This window comes from Desmodus rotundus, chromosome 5 (genome assembly GCF_022682495.2).
Source record: "Desmodus rotundus isolate HL8 chromosome 5, HLdesRot8A.1, whole genome shotgun sequence".
NCBI classification, from domain to species: domain Eukaryota; kingdom Metazoa; phylum Chordata; class Mammalia; order Chiroptera; family Phyllostomidae; genus Desmodus; species Desmodus rotundus.
In genome coordinates this window covers 162,607,297-162,628,008 of record NC_071391.1, presented here as the reverse complement: position 1 = coordinate 162,628,008, position 20,712 = coordinate 162,607,297, and the positions used below count along the sequence as shown (strand labels likewise).

The following is a 20,712-nucleotide window of genomic DNA, read 5'->3' as shown; positions in this document are numbered from 1 at the left end:
ACAAACCGGTGGTTTCCACCTCCTCAGGTTTGGTAATTTGCTACAAGGGCTCAGAATTTGGGAAAACATGCTTACTGGTTTATTACCAGGGATACAAATGAATAGCCAGGTGAAGGCCATAGAGTGAGGCCCAGAAGGGACCCCCCACAGTGGAGTTGGGGTGCGCCGTCTTCTCAGCGTGTGGGTACACTCCCGACCTGGAAGCTGCCTGAACCCCACTGGTTAGGGTTGCACGGAGGCATTGGTACTTAGGCACTCTGGATTCAATCCTCCACATTGGTGTCTGAGACCTAATTGCCGGTTCGTTCCTCCAGCAACCGGCCCCCACCCTGCATGCGTTACCTCATGAGCAGACACTCGGGTGTGGGTGGAAGGGGCAGCCTAGGAACAGTACAGGGTGCTCTTCCTACTCCCGTCGCTGAGGGAATTCCGAGGATTTTGGAGGCTCTGTGCCAGGAACCCAGACCAGCTGTGCATCTGTCATATTGCAGCGTCACTAATGTTTGCTGCCGCCTCGGTCCGGGTGTGTCATTTAGAGCCGTGGATGGGGGGAGAAGAAATAGGGCCCGAGGACCCCAGAGCTCTTGTGCCTTTAGAGGCCGGGACACTGGGCGCCATGGCGACTTGTCGGGGAAGAAGTGGCTGGCGAGGAGACACAGTCCAGGGGGTGGCATCTGTAATAAGGTTTTGTGGAATGTGGCCTTGAGGGGACCGGCCGCCACGCCATGTTCCCAGGGCAGATGCGGGTCAGGGCTTGTGAGTGCGCAGGGGCCCCATGTTGCGACCCCGCTGAGGGTGCCATTTGTCTCTTCCAGGAACGGGTACAAGTTTCTCTACTGCTCTGCGCGTGCCATCGGGATGGCAGACATGACGAGGGGCTACCTGCACTGGGTCAACGAGAGGGGCACGGTGCTGCCGCAGGGGCCCCTGCTGCTGAGCCCCAGCAGCCTTTTCTCCGCCTTGCACAGGTAGGGCCGCTGCCTGTCCATGCCGCCCGGGTCTGCCCGGGGCGGGCCCTGTCTCCCTCTCCCTCCCCTGTGGTTTTGCCAGAATGACCTCTGAACGGTCTTCCCGACCCGGCTCCCATCTCTGTATTAGGCGCCGGGAAAATCACCCTGAAGTCATGTTCCCTTTGCTGCTTGTCCTTGGCATCACGTGGCTGTTTGGGATCTGCCGCCTCCTCCCCGGTCTCGTTTCTCTCCGGTTTCTAGGGCTCAGTGGTGCTGAGCTGGCTCCGCTTGGCACAGTGATGTTCTGTCCCCTGACCACGTGCTGCACCCCTTTTGTGGTGGCCGCCCCCTGCTCTCATGCCCCTTCCCCACCCCGTGTTGCCTGGCTGAGTCTGAGACGATCAACTTGCAGTCTGTCCAGTCGGGGACCTAGGTCGCGTTCGATGGGCCTCGTACCAGACGCCACCGCTCGCCTGGCCTTGGACTCCCACCATACTCGTCCTCACAGGGAGTTCTGGTCGCTGTTTATTTTAATGGTGTGCCAATAGACCACTAGCCAGCTTCTGACGACCCTCCTCCCTCGGCCCTCTTGGCTCTGGTCAGGGCAGCCCAGCCGGACTCTGGCCTCCGGGGCTGGGGAGGGGAGAGCTGGCAGCCTCTGTGCAGCCCGAGGCCCCGGGCAGCTTCCAGAATCTCTCATAGCATAACCTGCTGTGGCCGTAACGGGACCCTGGTCCTGCCAGGGGCTGGACGCGTGTGCCCTGCAGTCGTGTCTCGAACGTCCGAAGAAAAGCTTTGTCGTGATTTTGCCTCAGCTGGGGACCTGACTTGCCGCCTGCTGCTCTGACCACGCCAACGGTGGAAAGTGCAGACGGGCCGCAGCGCCCCGCCGATCCTCTGGACCGTTTCTCTTCAGCTCCACAGCAGCCTTTTCCAGCACGGCTCCGTGCTGTGCGAGCAGTCGTTTCTTTTCCTGCAGGAAGAGGTGCTACATTGAAACTGGCCCATTCCGGGGAGAAAGTGCAGGCAAAACCCGTGGGTGCCGTGGTGTATTCCAAGTCCCGTGAGGGGTCACGACGTAGACCTCAGTAGAAATCCAGACGTTTTAACGGATCACTCAGTGATTTGATATTTTAATGAAGTGTTCCCTGGTCATGCGCACAGTTTGTGACAAGTGCTTAGTAGTATGTTAAGCACTAAGGCTTTGCTAGGCAAAGTCCAAAGCTGACCTTTTTGTTCTTGACCTCCTACCACTGATTTAAATATTCTTGTTCAAGATATGTCACTGTGTCCTCATGGGGAATTATTAAAAACAGAAGCCTGACCCTCACAGCTGTGCTCCCTTGCAGGAGCTGGAGGCACTCCGGATGGCCAGGCCTGAGACTCCCAGCCAGGGCCGAGCTGTGGGGCCGGCCTTAGATGCCCCAGAGCTGATGGGAAGTCTGCCGTGAGCCCATGACCTGCCCTAGTGAGACTCGGGAATCGGGTGCCGCAGTGACTGCGCCACCTGGGTGTAAATTGGGGTGTGTGTGTGCACGGCATAGGGCAGCAATAAGTTCTCGATGTGGGATGCTCGGGGTCTGGAGTGGGCACTGGAGCCCCACCCTCCGACGCTGCTGGTGACTAATGAGTGGTGCTGCCCCTTTGCTGGGTCTGTGTCCTCAGCTGCCAAGCGACAGGATGGGGCTAGAGGGTCTGCACGTCCCTCTGAGCCCCGAAATGCTGTGAGTCTAGGAAACAGTGGGCTGGCCAGAAGGTTCATGGGGTTTTTTTCTGCAGAACAGAAGACACACTTTTCATTTTCACCAATAACTATTGGTTTGTATATTTTGATTGCTCTCAATAAATGTCTTGATTTGATCGCTATCAACTTCAGCTGGCCCACTGACTGGGTAGCATCACTCAGCGAGAAGTCTGCAGCACGAAACTGCGCGAGCCACTTTTAACACGTTCCATCAGTCACAGCGCCTCCACACACTGCACAGATCTTCTTTTGCGTTATGGTTGCGTGGTTACCTTTTTTGAAATAATAAAGCATAATATTCTGAAAATGTTGCTTATTTTCTTCCATCTTCAATATTAAAATGGCTGCACGAAATTTCACCAATTTTGATAAGTTTTTTTTAATGCACGCTGATAAGACAGCTGTCACAATACAATCTAACAAAATTGTTTCCAATGAAGTTCAAGACAACAAAGCCCTACTAGAGCCATTGTACGGAAAAAAAAAAATAAATAAACGGACTTCTTGGCCAGCCCAGTACGTCTGAAAAAAGAAGTTGAGAGAGTCTGTGTCACTCGCCCTGGTCTTCTGGTTCAGCAGCTTCTCCCGTGAGGAAGGCAAGCGGCTGTGAGTCCCGAGACTCTTCAGCTGCCGCCCCGGTTGGTTGTGGCAGCAGAGCTGTTTGGGTCATTGTCGTAAGCCCTTTACTATTAGCACAGGCCCACTGCCAGTAAGTGCGGCTCCAGCCTCACGGGGTGGGGGCGTCAGCTGGTAGGGCCGGACAGATCCGCCTTGGCGGACCCCCGGGGCTCTGCGTTCCTGGGCGGATTTGAACTGCTTGAGCTAGTGTGTGCGTAGGAGAGACAGAGGGAGAGAGAGAAGCAGGAAGCTGAAATTGGGTGATTTCCCCGGTGGATTGAAGTTTGAGACTTAAAATCGTAAGATCATTGCTACGAGAGTGGATCTTCGAACTGCTCATCGCAGGAAGACGCGTCACTATGTGCAGTGACGGGTGTTAACTGGACGTACTGTGACAGTTGTTTAGCAGTGTGTGCGTATGGGGCTATTACGTCGTGCGCCTAAAACTAACGCCACATTACACGTCAGTTACGTCTCAGTCCAGACCGTCGGGCAGTCACCCATCCGTGTCTCCATGGGCCTCGAGTTACGAGTCCCCTTGGTGTTCAGGAGGGCCCTGCAGTCCCTGGCAGTCCATGAGAGCCTGGGGCAGCGCTGGGCCTTTGGCGCTGTCTGGTGCTCCTCCCCGTCGTCATCACTGAGTTACAGTTGGAGAAGGGACGAGAGTTTTTCTAAGATGCCTGCAGGGGATAGAGGGCGCCCAGGCAGTGCACGCCCGTGTACCCGTACCCCAGGTGAAGCGAGTCCTGCTGCTCGCACCCCTGCCCCTGCCCTGCGGCAGTCACGGTACCCGCTGTCCCTGAATTTTGTGTTCATGTTCCTGGCTTTTAATCCTGACCGGTATGTTCAGTTGTGCACAGTCGTGGGCCTTGTAGAGACGAACCGTGTGCTTGGTTTTGTCCCCTAGACGGCTGAGTGTCACCGCGACCCATTCACGGCGCTCCTCGGTAGGATCCTGCGTGTGACTCCACCGCAGCTACTTAGTTGTGCGGTTTCCATCGTCCGCCGATGGGCACTGGAGTCCTCTCTGGTGTTTGGCTGCTAGAAGCGGCGCTTCCTGTGTGCCGCCACGCATGGCAGGTGGTTCAAGGCGTGCACTTAGGAGGAAGTCGCAGGGCCGGGAAGTATACACTCATTCGCTGTGTTGCGTTTTCAAACTGGTTTCTGCCGGCACGTGGGCGTGTCCCACTTGCTCGTCGTTCTTGCCCACAGGCCGGCCTCCTACGTCGTCGCTAGTCCGCTGGGTAGGCGGCGGCTCCGTTCGTATGTTTATTGGCCATTCGGGCTTCGTCTTCTGGAATTGGCTGCTCAGGCCTTCGTCCTGTTTCGTTCTGGCCGTGAGAGTGTCTGTGTGTCTCAGGTTCTGCCCCCCACGCGTCTGCTGCAAGAGCTGCCAAGCCTTCCCCGGTGCATGGCTCTCGATGAACATAAATGCTTGGTTTCATGAAGCCGGCCGTTTCCTTTCCACCGTGATTTGTGCTTTTCTGTGTGTTGGAAGAGCCTTCCCTGACCCATGAGTATGAAGTTAGTCTATATCTTTCCTAAACCTGCTGCCCTTCACATTTCGGTCTGTAATCGGCCGGGAATTGGTTTTTCCACGTTATGTCCAGTAGGTCCCTTTTCTTCATTCTCCATAGAGGGATAGCCCATTGTCCTCGCACGGTTTCCTGACAAGACTGCCCTTTCGTCCTGCGTCCAGTGTCGCCGTGGTCGTGCGTCGAGTGTCTGTAAACATGTGTCCCGCCTCCGGCCTTCGCGCTTCTCTGCGGCCATCAGAGTCCAGGGCCACGAGACACGCAGACAACCTAGTGAGAGTTTGCTTGAAGTGGCAGTGCGTCTGCAGAGACCAATTTGGGGAGAGTTACCATCCCCTGTATAATGTGGATCTTCCAGTTCAGGCATGGTACCTTTCTGCACTTACTTAGGTCTCCCCGACATGTTCTGATGAAGTTTTGAAATGATTTGGAAGGCTCGCACTGACACTGACAAACGAAGAAATTGTCGTGGGGCTCCCACGTTGTCTCCTTGGGTGTTGAGTTTGAGCTAGCTTCCAAACGAGGTGGGAGGCGTTTTCTTCTCTTCAGTGCTCTGGGGTTCGTGTTCCTCGGCTCACCGGGAGACTATGTGTCCTCAGCCTTTCCGTCGTGGGGGACTCGGAAGTAGGGGTTCCCTTCCCGTCCAGTGCTTTTCTGGGTCAGCAGAACAGACTGACGCACAGTCAGCCTCTGAAGATACGAGGGCTGCTCGGGTCGCGGCATCCTTGGCGGCTCAGAGTAGCTCCATGCGGACGAAGCTTTTACCCTTTCGTGCTGCTCCATTATTTATTTGTTTGTTTTAACAGAGAAGTGATCGAAAAGAAGCCAGAAAAGTTTAAAGTCCAGTGTTTGACAGACATCAAAAACCTGTTTTTTCCAAATACAGAACCCTTTTATGCTGCTTTTGGAAACCGGCCTGCGGTAAGTAGTAGCCGGGGTGCACAACGCTCTGGGGGTCCCTGTCGTCCCGGCTGCTGTCGCCTGAAAGGCTGTATGTGAGGCCAGGCTCTCCTCAGACTAGGAAGGGCTGGCGAAAGGCATTTGCCTGCATCTGAAGGCAAAGGAACTACAAACTATTTCGCATCCGGAGATGTTCTTCCCCTTCGCTAGCTGGAAGCGTAGTTCTGGTTCACGGACACGGCGTAGTGTTGCATCAGATCCAAGTATCATGTGTTCGTATTTACAACGAACTCCTTTTCCCTGCTCTTCACCAAACACAGGACGTGTATTCATACAAGCAAGTGGGAGTGTCCTTGAACAGGATATTCACTGTGAACCCCAAAGGGGAGCTGGTGCAGGAGCATGCCAAGACCAACATCTCCTCGTGAGTACCCCGTGCCCTGGGTCACCGCCGTCACCGCCATCCGAATTTTGGAACAGTCTTGGGCTGTTCACAGTGTGCCTGTGGGTCCTTGTTGCCTATATTTAACCATTTATTCCTACAAGGAAAATAGATTTTAACTCTCGTATTTTGTCCAGAACTTCAGGTTTGCACAATCTGGATTAAATCAGATTCCCTGCGGGTGGAACGTTTAGACTCGTGGTCACTTTCCGCTCCAGAGTGGAGTTGAATGAACTTGAGAACTAGTGGCTGTGAGTCGCCAAGTTAGGTTTCAGAGCTGGAACGCGAGGTGAAGGGCAACCGCACCGAAATATCACGGGGCGTTCCAGCGGGGGGACGGTGTGTCCCTTCGCATCCCGGCCTGCAGCAGTGTTGCCACCACACACACTGGCCTGCGCGCCATGGTGAGGACCCCTCCCAGGACCCCGCCCGCAGTGGTGGTCCCGCCCGGTTTCCTGCGGCCGAGGGCTGGGCTGGGTGACGGCAGGGAGGCGTCCTGCGTGGCTGCGGCATCTCTCCTGACTTTGGAGTCTCTCACTGTGGCTTCCTCTCTTCCTGGAGCAGAGAGCGTTTCCTCACCCCAGGAGTTGGGAGCTTTGTCCTCCCAGGCAGACAGGCGTGGCTGCCTGTCTCTGGCCTCGTCTCTGCAGAACTGGATGATAGTTGCTGGCCCGAGGGACCCCGGGGAGCCTGCCGGCACTGTCCTCGGTAGAAGGGCTGCAATGGGCGCATTTGGGTCTTCCCCCAGGGCCCCTTGTGGGTTTGGGGAGGCCGCCGATCTGGGTTTCCCTGGAGCATGTTGTCACTCTCCAGCTCCATCCCCCAGTGGAGTCCAACCTGGCCTCACCGCCACAGTTCCGGACGAGCAGTGGGGGCTGATTCCACTCAGTCCTCTCTCAGCAGTTTCCCCTCCAGAGTCCCATGTGGCCACCCTGATGACGCCAGGCCTCCCCTGAGCACACCAGAGCCCCCTCTGTGCCCTGGCTCCCCAGCCTGTCACCTTCCCACGTGACAGGGCTTCCTGAGTCTAGAGAAGGTGTAGTAGACTCTTATTCAGGGTCAGAGAGAACTCCCAGCCGATGGGACGCTGCCTGGGAATGACACAGGGGTCTGCCGGGCAGCAGCCGAGGGGTAGGTCTCGTTCTCAGGGGCCCGCGGAGAGGGAGTCCAGCGTCTACGACAGTTTGCCCAGGGGGCCCCTGAGGTTATCCTGCTCGCTGAGACCCAGCTTGAATGCACTTGGCCTAGCGTGGAGCCCCACGTATGAGAATGGGACCGCTGACGTGTGGCTGAGGGAAGCTGTCTGAAGCCGGGGCTGGGGCGTGGCTGTCCCTGTGAGAGAGGGAGGGCCTCCTTTTCCCCCGGAAAGCACCCTTTCCACACCTGGGGCTGAACTGGCACCACCACTTCAAAGCCAAGTGAGTGCCCTCCCCCTGGAACCTGGGACACTGGCTCTGAGGGGTCACCTGAAAGGTCTTTGAGGGTTAAGGGTCCTGACAGGTGGGGGGCTTAAGTGCATGCCCCCTGGGTGCCGTGCCCTGCAGGAGCCCTGCACAGGAGGGAGGGCTGTCGGGACAGGCACGGGGGGATGGGGCGGGGCCGGCGCTCACTCAGAGCACGTGACAGTGTCCTGGGCTGGGGCCCCACACCCCAGCAGTGAGCGGTGGGTGAGCTGCCCCCACTGCCCCGCAGGGGACGGCCTCCTCCCACAGCCACAGAACTCAAACAAATCCGTCCTAAAGCCAGGAGGTATTGTAAACGTTTGTTTTCATCCCCAGGAAAGACATAATTCTTGCTCCTTAAGGGAGATTTTTTTTTTTTTCGTTTTATGCGAGCACGATGTTTCTCAGAAGTCCTTTGGAGGTCCTTTATTAAACACACACATTCATTCTTACTTAATAAGCCATTTTATGCCTTAGAACACGCTAATTCCTAGAGGCTGGATTTTGGAAAGCCCCTTTTGGTTCTCAGCAAATTGGAACTGGAGAGGGACCCAGTGACTGTGAGGGAGGACTCTGGGGTGTTCAGAGAGGCCCGGGCTTGTCACAGTTCTTGGTTGGAGGCGCCCAGAGGTCTGAGGATGCATGTTCAATGCAGTACAGCAACTTTCTTTTTGCAGCATAGGCCACAGCAACTAATGTGCAACAACTTCTTGGGAATATACGGAAAATGGAGCGAGGGAATTACAGGGCGCATTGACAAACACGGGTCTAGTTCCAAGTCCATGCTCAAGAAAGATGAAGAGCCTGAGGCCCAGAGAGGGCAAGACACTTGCCCTGGGTTCCACAGCAGTAGGGTGCGAGCAGGTCCCAGGCCTCGTGACCCTCAAGCCAATGATGGCTTTTCTTCTTAAAGCTACTCATTAGTCAGGGCTAATTCTTTCCTAATAGTGATTGTTTGTTGACTGCATGTCGTGACCATGCAGTATGCGTGAGCGTGTTGCCTCATACTCTGCTTAACTTAATTCTCCTGTGAACAGCGTGGGGTGCTCACTGCCTGCCTTTCACGGGGGCCGGGGGGGCGGGTTTTGGCTTAGCAGACAAAACCATTTTCCCAAGATCCCACAGCGAATAGATGGCAAGGCCAGAGTCGAATCTGTATCTCCTGAACCCCAGGGCCCTGTGCCTCTTCACTGCACAGAGACGCAGTCCCACAATGCTCCAGAGAGCTGGGCTCCGTTCCTGTGGTGCCCACGCGTGAGGTCCACGGCGGGTGGCCGTCCCTCTGCCAGGCTGCTGTCCTCTTGTCCTCCTCTGTCCTGCTCTGCCCTCCTCCTCAGTTCTCCACGCCACATTGGGTCCCGTCGCCTCACTGTGGGGCCTTCTTCGACTCCTTCTTGGCATGCCCTTCGATTTCCTGTTAATTGCTGAGGAATTAATTATTCTAGACCCACTCTGTTGTGTTCACCCCCCGGGTCTGCTCCTCAGGGCTGTGGCTTTCTCCCAGTTTCCAAACACAGTGCGGGGAGTGTGGCAGGTGTGCGCCTCGGCTGGGTGTCGCTGGGAGGCAGTGACGCTGTCGCTTTCCTTGCAGGTACGTGCGACTTTGTGAGGTGGTCGACCACGTTTTCCCACTGCTGAAAAGGAGCCACTCTTCCGACTTCCCCTGCTCGGACACCTTCAGCGACTTCACCTTCTGGAGAGAGCCGCCGCCCCCGTTTGAGGACCAGGACGTTCATTCCGCCTCAGCGTGAACTCCTCGAGCGGGCGCCCCTGTCGTGCGAGCTGGGCTGCTCCCCGTTGAAGGACAGGTTCTGGGAGCCGAGGACTGGAGCTCGGGAGCCTGGCATGCAGTCACTTGCTCGAGAGCAGAGAGAGTTGAGATGCACCCTCCCTGCCCCGTGGCCTCGAGGGCTGACATTTCTAAGTCAGCTACTACGAAGGGTGCGCTTCATAGGTGACGACTCGGGCGCCTTCACAGTGGAAGGCGTTCCCCGGCCGTGGCCTGCCGTGTGTCCTTGGCTATGGTCAGTGTGCAGCATATACCCACGACCCCGGGCAGAGGCGGCTGCCGGGCCCTGCTGGGGGCAGTGTAGCAGGAATGCCTGATGGGCATGACTGTGGAGTGCGGGCCACACTGCCTTCTGTACCCGGCAGCAGGGGTGTGTGGGGTCATGCAACCCAAACTGGGGTGTTGGGGGGACGCTCTGGAGGGACTCCAGACCTCACTGTCCTGGGCATGCCTTGCGGATGTTCCCCTGCAGTATTCACTGACTGGTCTAATTTTTGGGCGACAAGCCCTTTAAATCCCTTTGGCTAAAGATAGCCTGTGTGACCTGCTGATCTCCTTTGCCCTCTGTGCAGCTGGAGGCTGGAGGATTTAGGCCTTAATGCACCTGTGGCAGGCTTTGTCCGGCTCTCTGTAGCTCCGCCATGCCTTAAGTTCAGATCTAGGAGATGTTGCCGGGGCAGTGGTTCCGTGATCCCCGTCCAGCATTCCACCGGCAAGCAGCCTCTCACCGGCAAGGGGGCACTGACACCGTGCACTTGAACGGAGCCGGCGCCGAAGGGTAGTGAGGTCCGTTTCCGTTGGAAGCTCTCAAAAGAAATTGCTTGGTTTTAAGAAAATAGTTTCAAGAAGTTAAATTATAGTCTTTGTAGATGTTATTTATTACTTTCCTCTGACTGGGTTATTGTTATAAGTACTTAGCCATATTCTTTCCCTTTTAACTGTCATCGATACATTGCAAAGATACACGTTCGACCATCCGCAGAGCATTAGTCTACAAACCTCACAACACTGGCCTTCTTTTGGGATCTGAGTCATACTTTGTGTTTCCCTCGGCTTTTCCCACTCGAATCAAGGGCCAGTGGAGAAACGATGGTCCGAGCGACATTCTTTAAGCCACTAGGAGATGATTCTCCTAACTTGTTTATTAAATTGGCTTGCAGAGAACAATTTGAAAAGTCAAAGAATTATTTTGGTAAAAGATTTTGCTTTATTTTTTGAAGTATTATTTTTCTAAAGAGCATTTTCCTCCACTGATTGAAGTGTTTTCCTACTTAACTTGCATTGTTAGAGCCCCGGGAGGCTGGCAGGTGGAACAGCTGTGGGGAATGTTACTCTTTCTGTGAAAGAACGCGGTTGGGGGTAGGGGGCTGGGGAGCAGAGGGGCCCCACAGAGAAGGGGAGACGGCCGCCAATTTGCATAGAAACGCAAACACGCATGTGCACAGTCCTTTTGGGAGGCAATAAGAATAGTTAAAAATCCTGCCTTAAGTACTCTGGGCTTGCTCATCAGCGACCTTGAGCCCATGCTCATTCTTTCTGCCACGGGGGTGTTTTGGGGTGAGTTCTCACCGCTGTGACCGCAGCAGGAGCTCTGGGCTTGTGGAGGCCACACTGGTGCTCCTTGCTGGAGGAGCGCGTCTGGGCACAGTGGTGGCATGCCCCTCCTGCCGCTTGCCCCTTGTGGGCCCAGGCGCTCTAGCCCACTCCTGGGCAGGTGTGAGCGTGCTACCTTGGCCTTGCGCACTGCAGCACTCTGACCCAGAGCCCACCTTCCAGAAAGTTGCACTTGGATCTGGGTCAAGTTCAGAGTGGGACCCCGTCCACCCCCAGGCAGTAACATTCACACCTGGCTTGTTGCTTTGGGAAATGAGATTTGTCCCTGGGCGACACTTATGCATGTGCACCCGCTGGTTTATCTGTGTTTACACAACTGCAACCTGGTGGCCCCGCGGTCACGTGCTAGAATGCTGCATGCGACCCCGCCTTGCAAGGCTGCGGAGTGACAAGTGTTTATCAGCTGTGATGGAGAACATGTACGCACACCCGGTACGGTGGAGAAATGATTACACCTTCGAAGAGAATCCCCCGTTCAGTTTCAGGTGTGGGTCACTCCTTTCATGTGTGTTACGTACGACCCCTGATCTGTGTGTACACGCCTGCGCGGGGATGAGCATCCTTGCAGTACCGTGTTCTGCCGGATGCACAGCTGGAAGCTACGGTAATAAAAGAGACCCATGAACGACCTCTGCACGTCCGGTGTGTGAATTCTAAACGTTTTTTTTGGGAAATGATTAGGTTACTGATTTTCTAGAGTGTGATACCAAACATTTTATTCTCAAGGAAAAAAAAAGACTGTGAACTATTCAAAATTTGGAATAAAAGAATCAGCGTTTTCTGATGCCTTTGGTAAAATACCGACCTTCTGGGCTTGGGAGGGTAGGAGGGAGAAAAGGGAGAGGAGAGGAGAGGGTGTCCTCGTCCCCATCCCCCTCCCCCCCCCCACCGGCTGCCTCCCACCCATGGGAGTGGCTCGGGAGCAGGGAGGTCTCACTGACATGCTGTCCCTGGAGAGCCACTCAGAGCCTGGTCCACAAGTCAGTGTTTCCCACGTGGCTGTTACCCAAGTGGCTTCTGTCCTGGGTCCTTTTACATGGTGGCCAGTCGGGTGCAGCCACAAGAGAAGACACTGGAGAGGCTCAGGAGAACCAAGTGTGTCCTCTCACAGGCCTGAGAAGTGGGAGGTGGGGCCCCGTGGGGAAGCACCCGCCTGTTGGGGCAGCAGATGACGGGAGCGTGGGGGAGCCTGGGCTTTTGGCGTTTGTGCAGGAGGCAGGGTAGGCCAGAATGGATGGCTTAGGGTCAGCTAGGTGGACTCATTTCAGTGGCCTCTAAGCTATAGGGCTGGCCCCTGGTTGCCTGGCACTGGACCTTGGGACAACCGAGGCTGGGGACTATTGCCTCTGGGGTATGCAGAGCAGACAGGAGGTCCTACGTCTCACAGGTTTGCTCTCGCTGGGCCCATTGCTACCTCTAAGAAATGGCTGCTCACTGTCCCCAGCCAGAAAGGATTTTAAGATGTGGAGACACTAACAGCATAGAGAAGGTACGAGTGTAAACGGCACGGGCTCCCTTGCCTCACATTCGCTGTCCGCAGGTTTTGGTCTCTTCTCTGTGGTGCGCCGACTCCTTTTTCGTTTGGAACCAATCAATTAAAACCCTTGACTGGCCCACCCAGGCCACTTGAACACTGCCATAATTCCTATCGATTTTGTGCAGCGTCGACATGCCCGAGACACCCCATTGATTTACCCGCATCAGCCTTCGTGCTTTTGAAATAAACATAAGAGCATGGTCCCTCTCTGCCCCAGTGCGCACAGGGTGGCCGGCTGAGCTGCTCGCAAACCCCGATGCGGAGGGTTCATCTCGGGGTGTCTGGAGAAGGAACGCTGTGCATCTGGAAGCCAAAACGAGCCCTCTCCTTGGGTTGCACATCACAGATTCATTCCAGCATAACTTCAGACTGTAAGCTCTGTCACCTGTGAGGTAAAAGTCGGCATAAACACTAGTCTTGGGCCCGCAGCTCCCCAGCCTGCGCTGGCCCTGCCCCACCATCTCCCAGTGGTGCCGCCGGGCGCGCCGTTCCTGTTCTGTCGTGCAGGTAGAGCTCACTCCTGTGCAGAGAAACTACTTCTGTAGCTTCCGTTTCTCCACATCTCGGCTGCAAACACCGGAACATTTAAAATACTTCCTACCTTTGGTTCCCAAAGTCGACACACCCACCAGACTCCCCAGCCCTTTCATCAAGGCCAAGGCACGTTGACAGTGACCCTCAGCTTTGTTCCTCGGTGCGCTCTTTCCGACCACAGGTGGTGCACGAGGCCTTGGTGTGACCCCCGGACCGGAGAACAGACGGAGGAAAGTTAGGCAGGCCTCCTGAAAAACAAACAACCCTGGCATGGCCGCCCCCCCTGCAAAAAACCCTAACTCCTCTGGAATCTGAATTTGCTCATTCTAGCAGGAGGGTGGTCCTAGGCCACTGTCTGGGACAGCTGTCACTCACCCGTCACTTATTCACACGTCTGCAGACTTATGAACTGTTCTGTCTCCAGACCAGGCGGGCTATGAGGGAGCAGTTCTGCCCTACATGAAGAGAAAGTGGTTAAAAATGCCACAGGGTCCCCTTCCCGCCGCTGACCCTCTAGCTCACAGGCAGCGAACACAAGGCCTGTGGGCCGAATCTGGCCCACCACCCTGTTTTATCCGGCCCGGCACCTTGTTTCTACCGAGCTCCTTGCCCCTAGTTCAGGAGTAGTTCCATTTACACAGCCCTAAAATAACATCCGGCCCTTTGAAGGCAACTGTGAGGCTGATGTGGCCCCCTGCGAGAATGAGTTTGACGCCCCTGGTCCAGCTCCTGCTGTGATGGAAGGGGCTGAAGTGCCAGTGCCATTGCAAGAGAGCTTGGTGCCTGAAGGAACCAGAGTGTGACCAGTCGTTGGCTCTGAAAGTCAATGACCCCAAATGGCCACCTGGGGGCACACTCCAGTTTGGTTTGGAGGCACAGCCTATGAAAACAAGTCTGGCTGGACAAGGACCTCTCCCGGGAGCGCGTGCCTTGGAGACCAGCCAGGTATGTTGTGGGCTCAGGGAGAGGGGGAGGAGGGACTCTCCAGGTATCAAAGGGCCTCCAGCTGGCACAGCTCAAGGTCAAACATCACTAACTCGCTTGGAGGAGGGAGGTGTTTGCAGCTGTTTGTAGTTCAGGTCTAAGGACTGTTTAGATTTGTGGCTCTCAAAGTGAAGTCTGGGGGCCCGAAGCTCCAGCATCCAGTGGCTTGTTAGAGCTGCAAGCTCTTGGCCCGCCCTTGGCTTTCTGAATGAAACTGCGTGGGGGGCCCACCTGAAGTTCCAGCAGATTCACCCGAGGCCTGGATCCTGGTTCTGCAGAGTTGCCACAGGACATCTAACTTGAATCTGGCCTGGCCATAGTGACAGAGGGATCTGCTGAAGGGGGTGGCCCCTGGAAACCCAACCCAGGGTGTCCTGGGCCTATGACACACAGCTGCTGCTAGAGCCACCTTCCTGGGCATCTCTGTGAGCTGGTCCAGACTGGGAGGGGATTCTGCCTGCCATGAGGCGAGGGCAGCTTGTGACCCGGCAGACCGGGCTTGCGCCCAGATTTCTGAGGGCTTCCTGCCTCCCCCAAATTGTCGGGGCCTGGAGGAATGGTCCTGATGCCAGAGATCTTTTCGCTGGTGCAGGAAGTCCATTCAGCCCCGCATTGCTTTTAATGAGTTTTGCAAGCAAGTGGCCTCTTCCGGTGACTCATTCCGCCTTTTGTGCACCGGAGATTGTGGTTTTAAGTTTCACTTTGGAAAGTAACCACTACTTTTGCTCCTTTCTCCGTGGTTGGAAGCTGAACAAGTTACATTCATTGTGCAACAAAGAAATGTAAACGCAGGCGGCCAGTCATATTTCTGCCCTGATTGCAAAAGCATCCTTTTCCGAGCTGGTGACAGAGCCCAGCTACGAAGAAGTGCTTTGTATTTTCAAGGAACACATCCATTTGGGAACTCTGTGTTTTTCTTCGCAGAGTGGCTGGACAGTTACGCTTTTGTTCGTTGTCTTCTTGATTCATATTTCAGAAATATCCTAAAAATAAATAGCACGTACTGGCGGAGTGAGGCGGTGCCCCGCTGATTTATTGAGAGACTTAGTTCTGGACAAAAGTTTGTGTTCTTGCTTTCAGACACATTCATACAGTGAAATGCCTTCACCCAGACTTTCCGCAGAGATCAGTGCGCGCTGCCCGAACAGGTGACTATCGGGACTCAGCAGCGTGTGTGAAGTGCACAGGCAGAGGTTTTTCTCCAGCCCAAATGAGAGGGTCGTCTTCAAAATATTAGTGTTGAACTAAATTATTCTTACACAACTTTACTTCAATATGTGCAAACATAAAACAGTGGCCCTTCTATGATTATAAAACCAAAATGTGTTTAAGAGTCAGTGCAGGTACAACCAGAGCACTGACAAAATGCAATTTAAATGCAATTTAACGTGAGGGCTCTGTGCTGGGCAATGTGGCTATATGGGCGCTAGTGAATAGTGTGGGATTTGGGCGGATAATAGAGGTATTTGTGTTTTACATTTCATGTGTCAGTTTGGTTCTTTCATTTTTGATCGTGAGGGACTACCATTTGGACCACTGACACCCACGTCCACAAAAACCGGTACTGACCACGTTCTTCCGCCTACTCTGACTGTGCCCACAGATTCTGATTACAGGGCGGAGAACCCTGAATAAGTCGCCTGCTGGTTGCACCTGGTTGTCACGAAGCAAACAGTGGCCCAGACCCCTGGGCGTGTCTGTGCTTGGCAAATGGTAACATAAGGCCCAGCTCTGAGTTTTATTATCATTGTGGCTGCAGATCACGTTTTACGTCCGTTCACGCCGTTTCGATGAGAAAAATGGAAGCTGAGAGAGACCGTGACTTATTGAGGGCCGCCTGACTAGGAAAAGGCAGAGCTGGAGTGCACGTCTCCAGATCCAGCGTGTTTTCAGGTGTCCTCAAGCTCGGTCCCCTCACAAGAGTGGCAGTCATCTGGGGACAAAGGAGGAGAAGTGAGCAAGGATTGGAGCAAGTGCCGCACAGGGGGCCCATCACACGGGCCACGCCTCAAACCCTGTAGCTAAGACAGTCGGTGGTGACAAAAGGGCAGAGCAGGGACCAGCCTGCAGGACAGTGCGAGGCAGCACCCGCATCTCTCTCGGGGCTGAGCCCTGGCGTGTGCCACCATGCCTTTGCTTTTTAAACACGAACACACTTCAAATGATGGGGTATTCTCCTCCTGTTTTGAGCAGGGACAGATGCCAACGAGACCTGGCTGTCTCCCCAATCAGAGCTTGGCTTTTCAACTCAGAGGTGTCTGCACGGACCAGGCATGCTGGGTGGGGGAATGGAGCACGCGTGGAGTGGGGCATGAACTGGATGGTTTGTGCAGTGGCCTGAGGCCCCGGAATGAGCTGACGCAGTAGCATGCGGGGCAGGAGGACTGGGTAAATGCGTTCCTCTCCCACCTTCTGTTCTTGGCTGTCTCTGACGGCTGCCCCCTCATGGCTGCAGAACGACGCAAAGGAGACATGCTGGTTGCTGAAGCCCTGAGGCTGGGTGTCCTGGTGGAGACGTGGGCTGGCTGGGGGCTCGCTGTGAAAATGGAGCAAGGGCCGGCGCTGGGAGACCCTGAGCCTTGGGACGGGTGGCAGAGGGAACGCGTTGTCCTTCAAGAGTCCCGCCTTCCTGTGGAGCTGTCGCTGTTTCCCCGCCCCTGGGCTCGTGTTGAGGTGCAGCTGTGTCCCTGTGTCTTGGCAGTGGGAATAGGAGCAGCAGTGACGGGTCACCGCTGAGCCAAAGCGGTTCAAGCACAGCTGTGCCTTGTCCCCATGCCCTGTCTCTACCTGTCAACCAGCGCAGGTCTCTAAGGCAGAGCCACACCATGGAAGGAGCCTGGGTCCCCGAGTCTCTGGGCGGCAGGCGACTTGCCAAATACTAAAACGGGCTTTGTGGAATGAGACATGTTTCTATGGTGATGACCTCGATTCTGAGGTTACTCGTGACTGCGGGTAGCATTGTTTAACTACAGGGACTACATACAGATGGGGGCAGGTCCGGAGCAGACGGGGCAGGCTGCCGCGCAGTCCCGGAGAGGGGCCTCCTGGGACGTCCCGGGTGGGCGTGCTTCCGCGGAAGTGCGATTCCATCCTCAGTTTTGTGCTTTCTCTTTCTGCTTGTCAAAGAAGGAGGGAAAAAAAAGGATATATTTGACAATGTGGAACATACTTCTGAGAAGTTTGTTTTCCTCCCATCAGATTTTTGAGGGGAAGGAGGAGTTAGCAATACATTGGAAAAATAACAAGTAATAAAAAAACAGGAGCGACTATCAGCCCTAGGAAAAGCCAGAAGGAATAGCGACGAAAAACCACATTGCCACCCTAGGAGGGTCGGATGGAAAAGAGGGTACATGGAAGAGAAAAAACTTCATCTAACACGAGAAGGCAGTGAATAATCTCTACATTTAATCAAAATATTATAGCACATTTATATCATTTAGAAAAATAAAGACAAGAGCAGGGTAAACAGCTGAGGAAGCCCTATCTCCAGGGAGCCGGGGCCTGTGTGTGTGGAGGGCTGGCGGGGCTGGCAGGGCTGGGCTTGCTTTGACTTTTAGAATTATGTGACTATATTATTTTGGTCTCAAAAATCTAGTAAGATGAAAATTATATAATGTCAACAAAAGAAAGTCAGGAGGAGGGGAGAGGAAGGAGGGGAAGAAAGAGGAGAGCCGTGGATCTTGCCTGCCCGCGTCTCCACACTTTCCTGATCTCCAAGGCACAAGCCCTCATTGGTCAGCGTCTCCACGGACAATCCCACTTGTTCCATGTTGTAGCCGCTTTGGAGAGTAGCAGCAGGCAGGTTACTTACGGCGGGAGACAGTGTTTGTGAAACAGCCCCCAGGCTGTCTGTCTGAGGGGCGCCTGGTGCCTTACAACCAGCACTCCACAGTGAACTAGGCGTTTGCGGGAAGAAGCGCACTGCCGGTCTGCCGTGTGCCTCGTGCGATGCCAGGCGTTAGGGGATTCCAGGAGCTCAGGGCCTGTGGGAAGGACCGTTTAAAGAAATGATGCATTGCAGGTGGTCAGGTTCAGGGACAGAAATGTCAGTGTCAGGGAGGGAGGGCTGGGTGTATCTGGGGGTCAGGAGCGGTGGGTGTTATAGGGCCGGAGGAGGGCATCCTGGGTGGGAGGCTGGTGCCTGGACTCAGTCTGGAGTGGTGGCTGGGGAGTGGGGAGAGGCCCAGGGAGTTAACGGCATGGTGAGGGAAAGCATTGACGAGCTCCACGTCGTTAGAGGAGGGGCTTGAAGGGAGGTCAAACCATGGTTGAGAGGAGCCTGCCCTCGGGAGTGGCCAGGCCAGATGGTCAGGTCTCTCCTGCATTGCAGTCGGTGGCCGCTCGAGTGGAGGCTGCGTGGCCTGAGCGGGTGGTGCTGTCGAGAGGTCACTCAGGCGGTGGCACGCATGGACCAGGGAGTCTGGAGACTGATCGGGCAGCTGTGATCCAATGGGAGAGGCTGAGCCCCCAAATCTAGGCTGTAATATGGGGGTGGAGGAGAGTCTGGGAGGAACCCAGGACAACTCCCAGGGGCCTGACGTGGGTACAAAGGCCCAGAGGAGTCCCCACCAGGATTAAGCTGTGGCTGATGCTGTGAGGGGTATTAGGAGCAGAGGACCTTCTAGGTGTCAGTAACAGGGATTCTCAACCTGGGCTGTACGTTAGAATTAATGGGGAGGAGGGATTTTAAAAATCACCACTGTAGGAGTCCTGCCCCGCACCAGCCGAATCTGAGGCTCCGCATCTGCAGCGGTCAGTGGGCTCAGCTTGGCTTGGAAGTGCATTCGTCATAAGCTCCGACTGCCGTAGATTTCAGAGACCCAAACTGGGGGTTGGACCACAGCAGTGTGCTGGCGGATTTTATCTAGCAAAGGATAAAGGCCTTTTGAGCCTTGTTGTTGTACGAGGGGTATTCCATCTTCTGGAGTAGCTCAGAGAAAACACCAAATGGAATTATCAGGAAACCAAAAGCTAAAAATAACTGTGGTGCGCTCTGGTGGCAGGGGGAGTGGAGACAGGTCCGGTCTGTGGCTCAGTGCTGGGGTGCCAGGGACATCTGGGGAGACAGAAATAAAGAGATTTGAAGAGGCAGAAGGAGCCACTAATAAGATACAGAGACTTCCCATTTATCAAGTTTGTGGGGAGACAGCAATGTCTCCGGTGCCACCGGCCAGGGAGCCGTCGGTTCCCAACGAGCTCCGTGGACCTCCTCTAAGGTGAAGTCTTCCTGTTGAATTTGTGTTTATTAAAAAGTCACGCCCAGCAACTGGCCAGACTCACTGGTATTCATTCTGGTGGGGCTGGAACCAACAACAGGTAACTTTTTCATATTTTCCATTGATTTCCCTCCCAGAAATTCCTGACCTGCCCAGTGATCTGGTCCCGTGTCCGTAATTTCCTGCGGGCCTGCAGTTTGCTGGGGTTTCCTAACCTTTCCTAACCTGAGGTGTGGGTGTGGGTGTGGGCGTGGGAGGTGGTACTGAGATAGTCCTGGGGTGAGTAGCAGTAGGATTAGAGGGAGTGGGGTGGTCACCACTTGGGTCCCCGTAGAAGGGCAGCTGCCCTCGGAGACTCGTTTGCGCCGTTGAGTCAAGCCCAGTGGACTCAGCCCAGGATCTGGTGACAGAGCCGCCCTCTTGGTTCGGTGAGCGTCTGCTCAGATGGAATGGCCTGGGGATCTCTGGGGGCCGTGACAGAGGCAAAGGCTGTCCCAACAATGTCCCCACTGACTGGCCTTCCAGGGGGTGGGAAAGTAGTCCTCCAAAGCTGACACATCTCAGTCAATCATCTTCAGTTTTTTCAGTTGGGCAACATTCCGGGTAGATTAGGGATCTGACACCCCTGCCCCATGTCAATATCCACGGTACGAGTGGGTTAAGTTTTCTACTTAGTCAAAGGGGCGGGCACCTGGAGGAGGGAGCGGGTGGCGCTGCAGAGCAGAGGGCAGGCAGTCCACTGGAATGCGTTCTAGCGTCCTGCAACCTTGGTTCACCTGCGGGACCCTCGTGAGTCTGCAAAGTAGGTCTCTCATTGTTTCACAGCCTCCCAGGAAGCCTGGTTCTGCCCAGTTCATCCCTGTGCTGTCTAATGCTCTTTCTTCTGTCTGGCGAGAGACACTCAGAGGAGGAGAGAGGAGAGAGGGAAAGGAATCAGTTCACTCGGCTGGGGTGGGGGTACTGTCCATCTGAAATTTGCAGGGCAGGCCGGTGGGCTAAGGCGTGATGCTGCAGCCCGCGTCCAGTGAGTGGCTGGAGGCAGAAGCCCTCTTCCGCGGCAGACTTAATGCTAAAGAACACGTGACCAGCAGTAACAAGTGTGCGGGAGTGTAATTAATTAGAACCAACAAACTTGGGTTTGAATCCTAATTGGTGCCAAAATTAAAATAAAGGTAAAACCATGAGTCTTGTGGAAATATTTAATGAATACATGTCAAGGATTTTATTTAACTCGTTACTTAATGAGAAAAACAGTAAAATGTAAAGACGGGTTCAATGGAGAATCCCAAGAACACACAAAGGCAGGCAGCCAGAACTGGAAACGATGTTGCAAACAGAGTTGCAAACAGTTCAGTGTGCACCGGGGCGATAATCAATCACCTCTCCAGAGATCAGAACCATTTGCAT

General features: G+C 54.8%; 1 protein-coding gene across 4 annotated transcripts in view; it reads left to right on the top strand.

Moving 5' to 3' along the window:
- LPIN1 (lipin 1) overlaps positions 1 to 11,663 on the top strand; it is a 95,715-nt gene extending 84,052 nt beyond the window's left edge. For 3 of the 4 annotated variants that reach the window (XM_045189603.3, XM_045189604.3, XM_024552470.4), the window contains 4 exons: positions 816 to 968; positions 5,654 to 5,768; positions 6,068 to 6,171; positions 9,223 to 11,663. In XM_045189603.3, coding sequence (XP_045045538.2) covers positions 816 to 968; positions 5,654 to 5,768; positions 6,068 to 6,171; positions 9,223 to 9,382 — 532 coding nt within the window. In that variant the 3' untranslated portion in view covers positions 9,383 to 11,663. The other variant, XM_071221580.1, reaches the window with a different exon arrangement.
- The last annotated feature ends 9,049 nt before the right edge of the window (positions 11,664 to 20,712 follow it).